General features: G+C 46.8%; 1 protein-coding gene across 1 annotated transcript in view; it reads right to left on the minus strand.

Annotated features, from left to right (window-relative positions):
- The window catches only part of gria4a (glutamate receptor, ionotropic, AMPA 4a), a gene marked incomplete at both ends in the record, with an annotated part of 485,354 nt that overhangs the window by 327,385 nt on the left and 138,242 nt on the right, over positions 1-19,727 (minus strand). The window contains one exon of the mRNA XM_084308626.1: positions 16,958-17,197. Coding sequence (XP_084164752.1) covers positions 16,958-17,197 — 240 coding nt within the window. The remainder of the gene's footprint in view (positions 1-16,957; positions 17,198-19,727) is intronic.

Genomic DNA, 19,727 nt, shown 5'->3' on the forward strand with positions numbered 1-19,727 from the left:
CAGCTGAAATTCAACCTTGGCAACAAACAGCAGTGGAACAATGTTTCAAACATCTAACATCTTTTCAAACATCTAAACCCCCCTCCCTAGAATTGCAGAACAAACAGTCACCTAATGCACCATTAGTTTGCCTACCCAACAAGTTTTGACCAGATGTCTTTCCGGATCTCTACATGTCATGCTGTCACATTGACAGGAGAAGGAATCAACCTTAAAATGTCGTCAAACATGTACCAGATACAGTCCTTGTGGGATGGCCAGAAATATCTATTCTGGCCAATATGGTGCATGCACTTCACTTGGGCATATCCTTCACCTGTGCCACAATGATTCCAGGGTACAGCTCCTGGTCATATGTAAGGACACACCATTGACCGATAATCCCATCACTACTCCAATCGATCTCCTGGGGTCCTTGAAGTTCTTCAGTCAGCTGTTCTGCTGACTTCTGTGCTTGTGCTGAGGTATGGCTGAGGTGCTTGTGGTTGGCTGAGGTATGGCTGGGGTGCTTGTGGTTGGCTGAGGTATGGCTGGGGTGTTTGTGGTTAGCTGCGGTATGGCTGGGGTGTTTGTGGTTGGCTGAGGTATGGCTGGGGTGCTTGAGGCTTGGGTTGCCTTGATCATTTGGGGGCCCATTATCAGTGGAGCAAAGATGAAGTGGTTAGTGTTGAAACATGTACAGGACAGGTTCTTCAATGTGGCACACAGACAGCTGACATCCCTGGTGATCAAGTGGCCTTTCCTGTTGGTGACCACTTGGTGTATTCGCATTGTCCCTGGGACTAATGGGATATTTGTTGGCATGTTACGATAAGCATCCACAATGTTCTCAGTTTCCACATAAAAGAGCTTCACTGTCATGCCTGTTGTAAATAGTGCTCGTAAAGTGTGGTGGCATCAGGAATGTCACGCCCTGTACTCACAAGTTAATCTGTCAGTCTTTTTAATACTCCCCCAACACCATCAGGCGCTCCCTTTCCGTGGCTTGCTTCAAAAAACATTCCATGTGCCACTCTCAAAGCCCCTCTTACTCAATTCAGTACTGAACAGGAAGAAATTACCCTTCTGCCTGTATTGAGTACAAGGACCGTCGCTGAAGAAGTGGACCACAGACACAGGTGGATGATTGGCTTGTACGTAGTCCAGTACTGGCTCAAGGTGTTGCAAGATCGCAGGGGGACCATTTTGCTTGGATTCTGAGATGGTGCAGCAGCAGAGAGGGTGTGCAACTTCACCAACATACAACACGCCTGTGTGCATTGCTGCCTGTTGGTGCGAGGCACCGAAATTCACAGCCTGGATCTCAGCACTGTACTTACATGAGTAGTTTTCTGAGAAATCCACATGTATAATGCATTCGTGTGAGGACAGACTTCTCTTTAGCTCTCTGGAGAATGAGAACTGTGCAGCAGACAAGTGAAATGCTCAATGAGCTCCTCTACAGAGCTTTCAATTCGCTTTTTAGCTGTCACTTTGAATGACACAGCCTTCTTTTTTTGTGGCATGGTCTTCTCCTCCATTACCCACTGTATGTATGCAACACGCATTTTGTTGTCAGGAACAGTAGCCAGTGGGAAGCTTTTCAGTTTGCATGTGGGACACTCTCCATACATGCACTCTTTACTGGTTGTGCTGCAAGAGACCTCTTCAATAAGCTGCTCAAGGTTGGAATTGGTAAGCAAACTTAGTTGCTTTAGCTTGTCAGCCACAAAGCCGAGGTTCTCATGGATTTTACACATGCACGTATCTCTGTCCTGAATGGTGGGATGTACCACCCAGAAGGGTCGAAGTCTGCAAAAGAGACTGTAGGACAAAGCTCTGTGTGGATTTTCAGATAGGAACTTCCTGTGAAGATTTAGCAGTGAATCAACAAGAAATCTCTTTTGTTTTTTAACTTTCTGCCGTGTTATGGTCTGCTTTCTTCCAGTCATGACTCGACTGACATCATCACGGTCATAGAAAGCTTTGACATTTGATTTGAACTGTGTTGGGATGCGGAGCTTTGCTTTACAAGTGAAAGAAAGTGAATTTTTTTCCAAAGTCTTCCACCTTCTTCTTGGAAGACCACTGGCACTATTTCCATATTTCTCCATGCGGTACCTTTTTACAATCTTCCCGGATAACATTTGGGAGATAATCTGCTTTTCTCGTTCATCTTTTGAATCTAAATATTTTCTTTTTATGTCCCTCAACACTGCAGTGTGAAATTTGAGGGTTCTTCGTGCTTGTAACCGCGCAGATGGGGTGCTCAAGTCATGGTTGACTTTGGAAGATGGGGATGCTGCTTTTTTCTTCAAGCGAAAGTACCTTTTTTTGTACTTATCTTTTTTTTGTTTTTCTTTTTCCAGGCTACTCCTTAATTTTGGCCAGCTCTTGGTGGAGCCTCTTTCTCTCCTTCTTTGACCTTAAATGCCCCTGAGCACGTTGCCTGCAGCACAATAAAGCATAGATTAGTCAAATAGTTGTACTGACAATCAAATACTCACCAATGCATGTAACTTACTCAAATGCTCCCCCTACACATACACACACTCACACTCACTCATACACACTCTCTCTCTCTTGTTCCTCTAACCTTGAGGGCCCTGGATTTGACCCGGGATCTGACCCTGAATTTGGCCCTGGGTCTGGACTTAGAGGCGGCGTCATGCACTGATCTATGGTTGCTCCAACTGCTGTTTTGGCTGCTCTGCATCTCAGTTGTTGCACTCTCCATTTGCGACGCTTGGCTCTCCTTTCTCTGTCACTTAGTTGACTGATAGACAGCTTTTTCCCTGTCTCCTTATCCTTTCTCCATTTCACCCTCTCTTTCTCTAAATATCTTTGTCGCTTTTCGGGATCAGCATCTCTACGTTGCCTGTATAGGCGCTGTTTCTCCGCTGCAGATCATCATTGTCATCCCTAACAAAATCATATAAAATACAAATACAAAAGTCACTTTAACATTGGCTGTAACCTCTTACTATTGGTAAGGGAAGTATATTTTCATGTACACACAAAAGCATATACTTTCGTCAGCCCAGTTACCATTCACTCAACCTTGTTACCCATTGAAAGGTAACAGGGCTGACGGTAACAGGGCTGACGAAAAAGGCAACTCGCAGCCATTACTAGCCATATGCTAACGGTCTTGACACCACAGTATTTTTTACATATTTGCAACATATTAAAAAAAAATCCATTCATGCGTAGTGAAACAACACTTGTGCCTTGATATAGGTTTAAGTTTTTATGTTCTAGTTTGGCTTTTTTGGCCTTAACAGCTAGTGGAAGTAGAACAATCTTACTGAGGGACAGATCATTTTTCCTCATAATTTTTTTATTCAAATTGAGAGAGGGACACAAAATGGCAAGCTTTCGTATAATGACCCAGGTGCTTTTTTAGAGTGGTTTTGAAGGTGGGTAGGGATTCACATTATTTTATGGCTGTGGGTAGGGCGTTCCACATTGTTGTGGCATAATTGCAAAACGTGTTTAGTCCCTTGTTTGAGCTGGACATGATTTGTGGAACTCCCTCTGGTGTTGTGGTCGTGGTTTTTGAATTGATTGATTGATTGATTGATCAGAATGGGTACAATACAGTACAGCTCAATACACACAATTGTTAAGGGGATGCAGACCAGAGAAAGACTTTCGTTTTGTTTACATCAGGGTCCCCCATTTTCAATTCATAATAACATATATGACATACATGACATACAGATAGACAGTACTGCTACATCTATACATTTATGACATACCAGATTTACAAATACAGTACTGTTTGTGATCCAAAAAAAGTTTAAGAAAAAGAGAGTATATACATTTGGCGAAGAAACTGTACATTGGAGGAGGTGGGGGGGGGGGGGGGGGTTGGGTAGGTGGGGTGGGGTGGGGGGGGGCAACTGTACATTGGAGGTGGTTGGGTGGGTGGGGTGGGGGGTTGATGGGTAGGCGGGGTGGGGGTAACTGTACATTGGATTATCGACGAAACCTTACTTGGTTGCAAGAAGAGGGTCTTGTGTATTACTGGGTTGAGACATTTACTGTACATTGGAGGGGGTTGGGTTAGGACATTTACAGGGGCCAGTTTTGAATTGCAGTCTCCCGTAGGTGCTCCTTGAGAGTGGTTTTAAAAGTGGGTAGTGATTCACATTCCTTTACAGCTGTGGGTAGGGCGTTCCACATTGATGTGGCATAATTGCGAAACGTGTTTAGTCCCTTGTTTGAGCCTAATCTGGGTTTAACATGATTTGTGGAGCTCCCTCTGGTGTTGTGGTCGTGGTATTCACTGACATTTTGGAAGTATTTTGACATGTACATGGGTACCTTAGTCGTGTAGTGTATCTTGTAGACCAGGCCCATTGCAAGTTGCTGTACTCTGTCGTCTACTCTATGCCATCCTAGGTTGTCAAAGTGGGCAGGGGTGAGGTGGGTTCTAGGAGTAAGGTCAAGCAGTAGTCTGACCAGTTTGTTTTGTGATGTTTGTAATTTAGTTTTTAGCGCCTTTGAGGTGCAAGCGTAGTCGTAGTACCCTTGCATTCTTGTTTACCAGAGAGGAGATCCGGTACAAGAATCTTGTTCATTGGTTGACTTTTTTGATTACATTGGATGCCATTTTGTCACAGGAAAGATTTGCCTCTATGATCAAACCCAGTGACAATATTGTCACCCACTGTAACAGAGAAGCCGTTGGCCTTGCTGAGTTTGTTATTTGATCCAAAGAGAATAGACTCTGTTTTACCCAGGTGTTAGATGTTTCTGTAATCAGCCAGTATCACCTTTAGCATCTGTGTTCGTGAAGTTTCTGCGTTGTGTTTATTTCTCTCTCTGAAGTCGACCTTCTCATACTGGCTGTACATCTTTGTCATCCCCCTTAATACAATCCGTAATGATAAGAATTCGACACTGGCAGACGTGGTACCTTTCTTGGAAAAACTTTGTTTATTCCATAAACAAAGACTCGTAATCAGATGTAACCCTGTTCTGTAATGTCCTTGTTCAGTCTTAATTCATTATTCTAACGATCTCTCTCCTGTCAGCCCGCTCGGTGGTCATGCGGCCTAGCTGTCCAAAGGCCTTCCCTGTCAGCCGAAGCCAGTGATGTCGTGGCACTCCATTCCTTCCACCCCTCCCCGCGAGGGGGGAATCGTTTCAAAGTCTCTGTCAACGCGTCTGCTCGCGTCTGCTTTGCGTCTTAATCTAACTTACACGGCAAGAAACTCACAGCTATAAACAATAGTCCTCAGCAACGGCTGACCGCCCCTAGCAACTGCTACTTCTCCTGACCTACGACCCAGATTTCTCAGTCTCTCTATCTTCCTTCCCTGTGACAACGGCAATGTTGATATTAAAACACCTCTCAGCCTCTCACCCCACTCAAACGCACTCCTCTGCTGTGGTGATAATGACCTCGGCAGCTGATAAAGGTCCTTTGTCTGCACAGTCTGGCTGGAGACACACATACACGACTGATACTGTCCTCTTAAAACTAATATCTATATAGGTTATAAACCAAATGCAAATCATCGATTTCCTTCACAGGTGTAATGATAGTTTGTTATCAGCAAGCCAGGTGCATATTATGCCGAGTTCAGAGCTGAGGGCTTTTTCAAACTGTAATTTGTCCCTGTCAGAGACCAGCAGGGATGAGTCGTCCGCGAACAGGAACAAGTTGCAGTCACAAGCTGATGACATGTCATTTGCATAAATTAGGAACAGTAGCGGTCCTAGTATGCTTCCTTGTGGAACACCAGGACCCAGTGTGGTCCAGGGTTGAGCATCTGGGCAAACAGAAACAATAGCGGTCCTAGTATGCTTCCTTGTAGAAAACCAGGACCCAGTGTGGTCCAGGGTTGAGCATCTGGGGAAACAGAAAAACAATCAATACATTTTGGAGTGTTGCTACTACAATAGATAACGTAACACCAAACAAGAATGTAAAAAAACTATTATTAGCATTGGGTTAGGGTTGTTTGATTTCCACTAACGGTAATGTTAGATTGCTATCTGAGATAGACGGTAAGGCAAAACCAGGAGTTACTGTATAACGTAACGTTAGTCCCTGTAAACTGGCTATTCATTGCCCTCACTTTGCCATGTGTAATCTATGAAGCCAAAATGTACTGCATATAAACTGCTGATGACTCCTAACATCCTATTATGTTTGAATAATGCTCTAAAGTTAAGTAAAAATGCATTTAAATATTAATGTATATGAATTAAGACCTTACCGAGTGCAGAGCAAAGTCCACTGTTGTCAACACACCGGATGCGATATTTACTTCCTAGTTCCTGAGCTGGAGGAATGCCACTGGGAGACATCAAGTCACTTGATATTGTAACAAGTTTTGGTTGGTTCTGCAGCAATGCCCCTTTGCAGCAGTGTCTGTCATTTTTAGCCATCAAAACATTTGTTTTCATAAAACTATGACCCAAAAACCATTCCCAACAAACAAAAATGTGTTAATATAGCATATGTAGTTCATATTAAAATATAATTTCCTCTCTACAACCAGATCAATCATTTCACTAACGAAAGCCTCTAGATATTTACTTCCTAGTTCCAGAGCTGGAGGAATGCCACTGGGAGACATCAAGTCACTTGATATAGTAACGAGTTTTGATTAGTTCTGCAGCAATGCCCCTTTGCAGCAGTGTCTGTCATTTTTAGCCTTCAAAACATTTGTTTTCATAAAACTATGACCCAAAAACTGTTCCCAACAAACAGAAATGTGTTAATATAGCATGTAGTTCATATTAAAGTGTAATTTCCTCTCTACAACCAGATCAATCATTTCACTAACGAAAGCCTCTACCAAGCTTCGGCCCGCCGTCTATGTGTCTATTGACCCATCATGCCACTTTGTCTATTATGTGTGTGTACACTGTACTATTGATGCCAGTATGACTCTTTGTATATGATGTTTGTACTATTGACCCAGTATGACACTTTGTCTACTATGTGTTTGTACTATTAACCTAGTATGACATTCTATTTACTGTGTGTTTGTACTATTGACCCAGTATAACACTTTGTCGACTATGTGTGTGTACTATTGACCCAGTATAACACTTTGTTGACTATGTGTGTGTACTATTGACCCGGTATGACACTTTGTTTACTATGTGTGTGTACTATTGACCCCATTTGACACTTTGTCTACTATGTGTCTATATTGACCATGTATGACACTTTGTCTACTATGTGTTTGTACTATTGATGCCAGTATGACTATTTGTCTATTATATGTTTGTACTATTGAGTTGACCCAGTATAACACTTTGTCTACTATGTGTCTATTTACCCAGTATGACACATTGTCTACTATGTGTTTGTACTATTGATGCCAGTATGAAACTGTGTCTACTATGTGTCTATTGACCAAGTATAACACTTTGTCTACTATGTGTGTTCTGAAGGATCAGATTAAACCGAATATATATATTTATTTATATATATATATTTAATTGTATTTGTATATCCCCTGATATCCCTTGTATATTCCTTGTACAATATGCATTGAATATCCCTTCTAGTCTACTGAACATCCCATAATAGTCTCCATTCTACCATTGGACGAGACCTTGGTGCCAGGTCGCCATACCCCTCAGACCAGGTTCAATCGTACCGCTCAACGTATGGACAAGTCCTAGTTCCGCGTAGGAATATGTCTACCGCACCACTAATGGTACTATTTGTTCATAGTGCGTATATATACTGCGCTATTAAAGTAGAGCTTTCTTTTAGTCCAGTTCCTTACCCTCCAACAGAGTGACAGACGCAAAAGCCTCCCCGCGAACCACGTGTGGGCAGTAAGGCCAATTCGGCCCAGTATCGGCATTGAGACATCGTGTATATTAATATTTGAATAGTCATATTTGGCACTATATCGTCGAGTTGGACGTATTCTATTAAGCTAATAATAGTCTATTCATATGTAGTGCCTCGTGCGGTAAGAGTTCTATAGTAATCAGCACCCCCATCGTTTCGGGCATCAGCTGGACGCTTATCCAGGGTGGTTGACCCCACGTGAAGCTGCACCCGAGGAGCTCCAGGCCAACGAGCGAGTGGACCTGTATATTGGATTATTCTACCGACGACGGCTAGCCTTCCCCGGCTTGGATTATGCTTTGAGTACTTTGATTATTCTATGGATAAAGGCCAACACTGCGGTGTGTTGGAAATACCCCCCCCGGAGAGGACGACAGGTGAGGAGACGCTCTACACGACGAGGTCGCCTCACGTCTCTCCATCGTGGACCGGAGGACGCCGGCCACAGAGAGTCCAACTGCTTTCATCTGTGGATCGAGGATCGCTGGGCACCGGGTCGCACGACTGTGGGCTCTCCCAGGATACCCTCGGCCAGACGGGATACAGCCAGACTCTACCCCCCCCCCCTCCAGCTGTCCTACAAGCAGTCGGAACCTTCCCCTAGTGTATCCAGCTATATAATCATTCAAGTATCATTGCTATTGTTCCCTAAATATTCCAGGTTGTATATTTGCTTCCTGCGCAATCAGAGATTGGACATTCGATATTGATCTACCTACGAATACTCATTTGCCATAAAAGTGCATACTATTTCAAATCATAAATGTAATTAAGTGATCGTTGTACATACCTTTTGCTATGTATTATTATTAAACGCAGACTTTCGACTTGGTACATTTGTGTTGGATCCGTTTCATCAGGTGGGAGTGTTTATCATAATTATTTATACCTAGTACTGGGTAGCCAGAGTCTAAAGTACAAGAGGTAGTGGTAGTAAGTATCATATCTAACAATACAGTCAGGGAATTGTACCCCTCAGTTACAATTGGTCCTTCGAGCCGGATGGTAATTAGTGTAATATTAATATAGTGTTATTAATATTAAAATGGCCTATGATGAACACTCCACGAAACGATCCTCCTAACCAACAACGCCCGCGGCACAAACGACAGCTCCCTCAGTACCTAGAGGCTTACGCTGTCAGTCAACAACCTAGTCTTCTACCAACAGTAAACGCTGTAAAACTAGAAAGTAAAATTATGTCTAACCCTAACGACCAGGCTACCCCGACCATAGAGGCCCCTATGGGTTCTAACGTAACTGACCCAGCTCACGGTGGGGACCAGGGGGAACCAGACATGACTTTACACCCCGCCAATACCGAAGAAGTAGTCCCCGACGAGTCCCGGGAGGAAGACAACACTACCGAGAGAGAACTCGGCACGGAAGAAGATGAGGAGAGCACTGTGGAGATAGAGCTCCAAGACTCCGCACGGAGTACCCCAAGGGACGGCTCCCCTATACAACCGTCTTCTCCCAGCGAGGCAGAGAGGACACTACAGCAGGCATTCCTCGTCAGCCTGAAAGCCTCTACTGAACGCGATAGACTCCAGGGTGAACGCGATCGATTGCAGATACAGCAACGGAGCGAAGAAGAGCACATACGCCTGGAAATAAGACGCATTCAGATGGAAGAGAATATGGCAAGAGACCGGGCCGACGCCCAGCGCGCCGCCACCGGTGCCCAGAGAGAATCGGATCTCACCAAGCGCGAAGCCGAGCGCGACAGAGCACAAGCGCAACTAATAGAACAGCTGATCAGAAGGACAACACCCCCTCCCTCCACCAGAGGCTCCAGGAACTCGTCTAGACATCACTCCAGGGCGGCATCCCCTAGCCGAGTAAGCGACCCTGAACTTGACCAACAGACGAGGTTTATACCCCCCGCAGACCCCCTTCCCCAACCGGTCCAAGCGAGACCCAGCAACCGGGAAGGAGCAGCATACACTGCGGAGAGGCTAAATCAGAGACTACAAGCCCTGGATGACCTAACGGAAGACGAAGAGGAAGAGGAGGAGAACCACGCCCGACGACAGCACAGTACTCTACCGGACCAGGAGGTCCAGTACAGCCCAGGCTATACCCCCGCGGAGCTGCGCTACAGACCCCCGACGCTATTCACGGGTGAGCACGACGCACGACCCGCACCGAGGAACAGCACCTGGACCAGCGGGCCATGGTACACAGCCGGTACCAGCCCACGCCAAGGAGCAGGAGGAGACTCGCCTAGGAGGCCTCTCCCCCAACGCTCGCCGATGTATCAACAATCCGCGTCATACATTGGCACACCTATGGTACCAGACTTCACCCAGGAGAACCGGGCCCAGTATACGGAGCTCCGCATGTGTCTGGAGACAATGTTGGTGGATGTCATTGATGAACGCCATAAATACGCGATACTACTGAAGCATTTAAAGGTACCCCGCGCGCACAACATAGCGCTCGCCTACGCCACTTCCACGACCCCATACACCGCAGCGCTGGTAGCGTTGGACCAGAGATATGGACGTATATGGGATTACGTGATCCAGGAGATCAGGCACATCGACCGCCTACCCCCAGCAACAGACAATCGAGCACTGGACGACCTGTCCATCAGAGTGCAGTCCCTAGTAGGGATGCTGGGAGCGCAGAGGGAAAAGGGTAGGCATGAACTATACGCCAACTCAAATGTAGAGAGGATCTTGGAGAAGCTACCGCCCGCCCGACAGGAGCGCTTTAGGCGGCAGAGAGACCACCGAGACCCTAATGGCCCCGAACCGAACCTCCTCGACCTAGCCGACTTCCTGGCGAGAGAAGTCAGCAGCTTACGGCTAGATACATTCGGACAGAGCACCCCTGGCTCCAGAGAAGGAACCAGGAGACTAAATGATGGAAGAAGATCGGTGACTGTCATGCACCAATCGGAGTCAGTGCCAAGCAGTAGGAGCCACACTACCCCCTCAAGAAAGGAGAAGAGAAGATAGTGTGCCCCTACTGTGAGAAAGAACACTGGCTGTCACAATGTGACTCATTCCCCAAGATGAATGCGGAGGAAGCGAGTCAATGGATAAAGTCCAACAGACGCTGTTTTCGCTGTGCGCGATCACACATGGCAGCCGAATGCCGCTTAAAGAAAAAGTGCAGTCGGTGCGATGGAGCCCATCTGGACATACTCTACGACAGTAACAGACGGCGGCCTCCACCCGCACCATCAAGCAGCAAAGCAAGCGTCATGTACATCGACCCCGCCAGCAGCAGCGGAGCCAGAGTGCTCTTAAAGGTAGTCTGTGTGACATTGAGCTACCAGAATAAAGTCATGGACACTTACGCCGTCCTTGATGACGGGTCAGAGAAGACCCTTCTGCTCGCGTCCGCTGCGGCCCAGCTAGGGCTGCGGGGGAGCGAAAACCAAATGACAATTCGGACAATAAGAAGAGATTTGAAAACGATAAAGGGCGAGAATGTCTCATTCTCTATCGCAGCAAGCGGCCAGCCCGAGCGACGGTACAGGATTACAGACGCTTTCACCAGCCAAGAAATAGGACTCTCGCGGTACACATACCCCGTAGCCAAGCTGATGGAGAAATATGTACATCTACGCAAGCTACCGATCCCACTCATAGACGGTGCTACCCCGACACTGTTGATAGGCTCCGACCATGCAGACCTCATTGTCCCGATAGACCGGGTTCATACCGGACCCAGAGGCTGTCCTGCAGCAGTCGAGACCCGCCTAGGATGGACTCTCCAAGGCCCACTCGCCAAATCTCTCAACCGAACCACAGCCACTAGCTGTCTCCACTCCCGAGTCACAGAGGGAGACACCGCACTCCTGCAGCATGTAGAGAGGCTATGGACCTTAGAACAAATGCCCTTTAAGAACGAAAAGAAAGACATTCGCTCTAAAGACGACATCTACGCCATTAACCTCCTCGAGACGGGAACAAAGAGAGTCCCAGTCAGCGGCGTGTTGAGATACGCCACGCCACTCCTGCGGCGGGAAGGGATGCCTACCTTTCACGCAAAGAAAGACGCCACAGAGCGGTACCTACTAAACACAGAGCGGCGCTTAGCCAAGGACCCCGCCCAAGAAAGTGTATACCGCGCTGAGATTGAGAAGCTCATCACAGCGGGACACGTCACAAAGATTGACATTAAAGAGGCCGACCAGACGACTGAATCGTGGTACGTGCCCCACCACAAGGTTCATCACAACGGCAAAGACCGCATCGTGTTTAACTGCAGCTACCAGATCGGATCCCAAAATCTGAATAAAGAGCTATTGCCCGGTCCTACACTCGCCCCCTCCCTACTAGGCGTACTACTCCGCTTCCGCCAGGACAAGGTGGCTATCAGCGGGGATATCAAAGGGATGTTCCTGCAGGTGAGATTAGTAGAGGAGGACAAGCCCCTGTTGCGGTTCCTATGGAGAGAGAGGCCAGGAGATGAGCACCCAGCCATCTACCAATGGGAAGTCCTCCCTTTCGGAACTACATGCAGCCCATGCTGTGCTACATTTGCACTACAGAGACATGTCGCAGAGGACCCAGCAGCGGACGAAGAGGTCCGACACAGTGTGAAGAACAGCTTCTACGTAGATAACTGTCTACAAAGCGTTTCGACCCAGGAAGAAGCCGAGGCTCTCCTACTTAAACTCCGCGCCTCTCTGATCAAAGGCGGCTTTGATCTCAGGCAGTGGGCCAGCAGCGATCCGCACGTACTGCGCAGCCTCTCCTCCGCGGACAAGGCAGCGAGCAGCGAGACCTGGATGGCCACAATCCCAGGAGAAGCCCAAGAGATGACACTAGGACTAGTGTGGCGCTTCAAAACAGATTCGCTCCACTATAGACACAAACCCCTGACCACGGAGCAGGGAAGGTCGACGGCAATACCGACCACCAGACGGAGTGTGTACAGAACACTCGCCCGACAATATGACCCGTTAGGATGTATACTACCGTACACCACCAGGGCAAAGATGATTGTACGAGCATTGTGGGACAAGGACCAGGGCTGGGACGACCCCATTCCCGCACACCTTGCATCCACCTGGAGAGAGTGGGAGATGGAACTCCACTCACTCCCAGGCGTTAATATACGCCGAAGCTACTTCCCACCCACGGTGAGGCCAGAGACATGTAAAATGGATCTACACGTCTTCAGTGACGCCTCCGAGGTCGCCTACGGATCAGTAGCCTACTTGCGGGCCCAAGAAGAGGGGGGAGAGATCTACACAGCATTCATCCTCGCCCGCTCGAGAATAGCCCCACGCAAGCAACAGTCTATCCCACGTCTAGAGCTCTGCGCAGCCCTCGCAGGAGCGCATCTAGCCACGCTCATCCAACGTGAGCTCACCATTCCGGTGCATAGAACAATCCTGTGGTCAGATTCCACGACAGTCCTCGCCTGGATCAAATCGGATTCATGCAAATACAAAGTCTTCGTGGGAGTCAGAGTCACTGAGATTCAAGAGTTAACCGGAGAGTTAACCGGAGAAGCAAACTGGCGCTATGTTGATACAAAACACAACCCAGCTGACGTCATCACCCGGGGAATGTCCCTAGATGACTTAACCCGTCATAACATCTACAGTGACGGACCAGCATTCCTCAAGCTCCCGGAAGGAGATTGGCCCACGCCCACCCCGAGGGAAGCAAGTGACGAGGAGGCTGAGAATAAGAAACCCATGTTCTGTGGATTGAGCACTGTTGTCTCCGCAGACCCCAACATAGACGATTGCATTACCATAGAGAGTGCGCAGCAACGGACATTCCTGCGGCACCACCCAGAGATTCAGTCCCCCGCTGATATGTCAGCAGCTGACTACGAGGAAGCAGAACTGCTTCTACTGCAACGAGCCCAGAGAGACTCGTTCCCCGATGAACTAGACTGTCTACAGGGAGGAAAGCCCGTCCCATCAGACAGCAGATTGATTCATCTGGCCCCTGAGAGTGACACACATACCCTCATCAGAGTGGGTGGTCGCCTGCGGAGAGCCCCCAATTTACCGGATGACAATAAGTACCCGATCGTATTGAACAGCCGACACAAGGTCACAGAGCTGATTATAAAGAAATACGATGAGGATGTACACCACGCAGGAGCAGAGAGAGTCTTCGCGGAAATCAGACGTCGTTACTGGATACTTCAAGGAAGAGAGGCGGTGCGACGCTTCCAGCGAACCTGTCTAGACTGCCGAAAGTGGCGCGCGCAGCCCAGCATACCACGGATGGCTGACCTACCTCCATGTCGCCTCCGACTCGGCGACAAGCCATTCCACTCAACAGGCATGGACTGTTTTGGCCCGCTGCACATAAAGAAAGGAAGAGGCACCGAGAAGCGGTGGGGTATTGTATTCAAATGCATGACCACCAGAGCGATACATATCGAGCTCCTTCCGACCATGAGCGCAGACTCATTCCTTATGGCCTTCCGAAGATTCACATCACGGAAAGGAAAACCGTCTACATTATTGTCCGATCACGGGACAAACTTCAAAGGCGGAGAAAGAGAGCTGAGGGAGAGCTTCCAAGCTATGGGCCCAGAACTTAAGACCCACCTCGCTCCAGCCCAGATTGACTTCCAATTCAACCCCCCAAACGCACCCCACTTCGGTGGAACTTGGGAACGAGAAGTACGTTCTATAAAGACAGCCCTGTACGCAGTACTTGGGGCCCAGACTGTGGCGGAAGAAGTCCTAATGACAGTCCTCACGGAGATTGAGGGAGTATTGAACTCCAAGCCCCTCGGTTACGTCTCCAGTGATGTAGCAGATGTCGACCCAGTCACCCCCAACACCCTCCTGATGGGGCGGCTAGATCCCGCGTTACCCCAGACAATGTACCGGCCTGAAGAAGCGAACGGCCGACGAATGTGGAGGTACAGCCAAGTATTAGCCGACAAGTTTTGGAGCAGTTTCCTACTGCACTACCTACCGTCTCTACAGACCCGCCAGAAGTGGGTAAAAGAGAGAGACAATTGGACGGAAGGAACAGTCGTCATGATTATTGACCAGTCACTACCCCGAGCTATGTGGCCGGCTGGCCGCGTAAGCAAAGTGATCACCGGTGCCGATGGCAAGGTCCGAGCAGCTGAAGTACTCGTCCAGGGGCGCATTTACACCCATCTTGTGGCGAGGCTCATAGAACTGCCCCGACTCCCAGACACAATCGATGATGACCATGACCCTATGACTTAGTGAGTTGACTGACCCTTACAGCGAACCCTTGAGTGGTAGACAGTGCGGTTAATCTGTCTCTGCTTAACTAATTGGGTTGGGACCAATTAGGGGGCGGCTGTTCTGAAGGATCAGATTAAACCGAATATATATATTTATTTATATATATATATTTAATTGTATTTGTATATCCCCTGATATCCCTTGTATATTCCTTGTACAATATGCATTGAATATCCCTTCTAGTCTACTGAACATCCCATAATAGTCTCCATTCTACCATTGGACGAGACCTTGGTGCCAGGTCGCCATACCCCTCAGACCAGGTTCAATCGTACCGCTCAACATGTATGGACAAGTCCTAGTTCCGCGTAGGAATATGTCTACCGCACCACTAATGGTACTATTTGTTCATAGTGCGTATATATACTGCGCTATTAAAGTAGAGCTTTCTTTTAGTCCAGTTCCTTACCCTCCAACAGAGTGACAGACGCAAAAGCCTCCCCGCGAACCACGTGTGGGCAGTAAGGCCAATTCGGCCCAGTATCGGCATTGAGACATCGTGTATATTAATATTTGAATAGTCATATTTGGCACTATATCGTCGAGTTGGACGTATTCTATTAAGCTAATAATAGTCTATTCATATGTAGTGCCTCGTGCGGTAAGAGTTCTATAGTAATCAGCACCCACATCGTTTCGGGCATCAGCTGGACGCTTATCCAGGGTGGTTGACCCCACGTGAAGCTGCACCCGAGGAGCTCCAGGCCAACGAGCGAGTGGACCTGTATATTGGATTATTCTACCGACGACGGCTAGCCTTCCCCGGCTTGGATTATGCTTTGAGTACTTTGATTATTCTATGGATAAAGGCCAACACTGCGGTGTGTTGGAAATACCCCCCCCGGAGAGGACGACAGGTGAGGAGACGCTCTACACGACGAGGTCGCCTCACGTCTCTCCATCGTGGACCGGAGGACGCCGGCCACAGAGAGTCCAACTGCTTTCATCTGTGGATCGAGGATCGCTGGGCACCGGGTCGCACGACTGTGGGCTCTCCCAGGATACCCTCGGCCAGACGGGATACAGCCAGACTCTACCCCCCCCCTCCAGCTGTCCTACAAGCAGTCGGAACCTTCCCCTAGTGTATCCAGCTATATAATCATTCAAGTATCATTGCTATTGTTCCCTAAATATTCCAGGTTGTATATTTGCTTCCTGCGCAATCAGAGATTGGACATTCGATATTGATCTACCTACGAATACTCATTTGCCATAAAAGTGCATACTATTTCAAATCATAAATGTAATTAAGTGATCGTTGTACATACCTTTTGCTATGTATTATTATTAAACGCAGACTTTCGACTTGGTACATTTGTGTTGGATCCGTTTCATCAGGTGGGAGTGTTTATCATAATTATTTATACCTAGTACTGGGTGGCCAGAGTCTAAAGTACAAGAGGTAGTGGTAGTAAGTATCATATCTAACAATACAGTCAGGGAATTGTACCCCTCAGTTACAATGTGTCTATTCTTCTTTCGTGTAATGTCAGAGGTCCAACTCTGTATCTTGTAGCCATGCCAACTCTGGTCCCACGTCAAAGAGGCTGGCTTCTGAGGGTGGTTTGTATAGTTGTTTGTACTATTGATGCCAGTACGTCACTTGGTCTACTATGTGTTTGTACTATTTACCCAGTATGACACTCTGTCTACTATGTGTCTATTGATCCAGTATAACACTCTGTCTACTATGTGATATTGACCCAGTATTACACTTAGTCTACTATGTGGTTGTACTATGACCCAGTATGACTGTGTCTATGTCTACTATGTGTCTACTGACCCAGTATGACACATTGTCTACTACAGTATGTGTCTATTGACCCAGTATGACACTTTATCTACTATGTGTTTGTACTATTGACCCAGTATGACATTCTGTCTACTAGGTGTTTGTACTATTGAGCCAGTATAATACATACCTCTATCTGTATCATACAGGAAGACAAAGTGGCTCCAGTCATAGTGGTCCAGAAGAGACAAGAGGGCTCCTCTGATTGACGGTCTGAGCTGCAAGGTGAACTGACCTTCCCCCTCGGTGGGGAAGCTGGGCGTGACCAGGCTAATGTGCAGTGCCCCGCAGAACGATGTCAACGTGTTCACAGAACGCTTGTCGTACAGGCCAAAGATCGCAAACACACCCCGAGAGTACTGGGAACAAACTGCAAGGAGGAGAGGAGAATAGAAGAAAGGAGAGGAGAGGAGGAGGATGGGAGGAGAGGAGAGGGGAGAGGAGAGGAGAGGAGAGGAGAGGAGAGGAGAGGAAAGAAAAGAAAAGAGAGGAGGGGAGGAGAGGAGAGGAGAGAAGAGAAGAGAAGAGAAGAGAAGAGAAGAGAAGAGAAGAGAAGAGAAGAGAAGAGAAGAGAAGAGAAGAGAAGAGAAGAGAAGAGAAGAGAAGAGAAGAGAAGAGAAAATAAAATGTGTTAACCACTAGTTTATATTTTCTTTGAACAACATAACACTCAGAAGTCAACTACATATCATACTATCATACTACTACTACATATACCTCAGGCCATCAGAACAATGAACACTGATCTCTCCACACACAAGCACACATGAACACACACATACACACACACACAACACAACATGCTGCACTCGCTCACACACAAACGCACCATAGGTCACTTTAAACACACAAGATAAGGACACTTTGAAGGAAGGGAAAAAGGACACTAAGAAAATAACTTGTTGTGATTGTTGCATACTATAGTAGTTAGTAACAGCAAGTATACCATAGGCAGGGCCGGACTGGGGAAATAATTCATGCCGGGAGATATAGCGTGAAATATAGCCCCAATCAGGCCACTTTTTAAGCGGGGGGTCTGGGGGTCCCCCACCAGGATTTTTTTTTAATTTCCTGCATTCTGGTGAATTTTAGTGCATGTGAATCACAAACTAATGAGCTAACAATTGCTTAGTACAATGTACTGTTATGGACCTCAAATAAAACTGTTGTGGCACTAGCAATGCTACTCTCTCCACCTTCAAAAAGAAAAAAGCAAGAGCACAACATATTTTTCTATTTACTATTATAATACAGTTAACCACTCTCTCCTGTAAGGGCCTTTCTTTTTCTTTGTTTTATCCCTCTCTCCTCCACCCTTTCTCTTTCTTCCACTGTCCATCTTGACATCAACGTTAATTGACTTTCGCTCTACTGTATCTCTCCCGAGTCCCTCACTACCTGGCTCACTGCCAGGCTGTTATTCTGCATCTGAGTGCCGTCTGCCATTCCATTCGCCGCCTCCGCTCTCAATCAGTTGTATCGCCTGGTCCCGCCTCCACCAATCACAAGCGGCAGCACGGCTCCATTGTGTGTGTGTGATCCGCGGAAGGGGGTGCAGACCAGAGAAAGACTTTCGTCTTGTTTACATCAGGGTCCCCCATTTTCAATTCATCAGGACATATATGACATACATGATGACATACAGATAGACAGTACTGCTACATCTATACATATATCAGGGGCGGGGCTAGGGGTGGCTACTTGGGCTCAAGCCCCGAATGTTTTCTGAAAAGCCCCGAATCTATTTTCAATTTTTTTTAATTTTTTTAATTTAATTTTATTTATTTTTGACAATTAATCATTGTTACATGAAAATATGTTTGCACCAGATTTAGCAGAAGCTAATTTCCATCTGTAGTCTATCCAGCTGCTAACTGTATTTGAGTGAGTTAAGTCTTGGTGTTATGGTAGACTCAGACCTAAGCTTTAAATCACAATCAACAAGTTGACAAAAACATAATTCTTCCACCTTAGAAACATAGCTAAATTACGGCCATTTATAAATCAAAAGGACGCTGAAAACCAGATCCATGCCTTTATCTCAAGCCGACTCGACTACTGTAATGCACTCCTTACCGGCCTCCCGAAAAAATACGATGATAACTATTTTATTGCAATGCACTATTGCATTATTTTATTCTATTTTACTAACTATTTTATCGAGTTAACCCTAGATCTTAGATCCTAATATGAAAAACGATGTGATTTAATGTTCTATGTCTTACCTTGACTTTGTCTATTTTACTACTATCTATTTTATGCTTTATGTCTGCACTTTATGCATTGCTCTTGATCTGCCAATGTTGTGCTCATTTTATGCCTGTCTTTTTGTACTGCTGTGAAGCACTTTGAGCTGCAATTCTTGTATGAAAGGTGCTATACAAACAGTGTATTATTATTATTATTATTATTATTATTATTATTATTATTATTATAAATTATTGTTTGCTTCATTAATTAAAGGGTGTGAATTTAAGTGTTCTCTAGTGCCTTTTGTCCGCTTTAAGGTGGTGGTATAAGTTAAAGGTTGTGGTGTCGAAGTAAAAAAAATCCGTGCCCGCTATCGCGGGCACCTATCTGGGCTAAGCCCCGGATCTCCTACAATCCTAAATCCGCCCCTGACATTTATGACATACCAGCATTTTTTTATATCTTTTTTTCCCCTCCTTTTTTCTGATTTTTCTCCCATCCCACTGTTAGTCGTTATGCCAATTCCCAACCCCCTTCCTGGTTGTTGCGCACTCCCCCCTACTGTTGGTCCGGGAGGCCGGAGACTGTCACAATCACATGCTTTCCTCCGACGCATGTGCAGCCAAGCGGCAGCCAGCCTGGCAGCGCAGATTCTCACCGGGAGAGTGTAACGTGTGGAAGGTCACACTACCTCCCTCCAGATCCTACCC

The sequence above is a fragment of the Notolepis coatsorum genome, assembly GCF_963971535.1.
Source record: "Notolepis coatsorum genome assembly, chromosome: 1".
NCBI classification, from domain to species: domain Eukaryota; kingdom Metazoa; phylum Chordata; class Actinopteri; order Aulopiformes; family Paralepididae; genus Notolepis; species Notolepis coatsorum.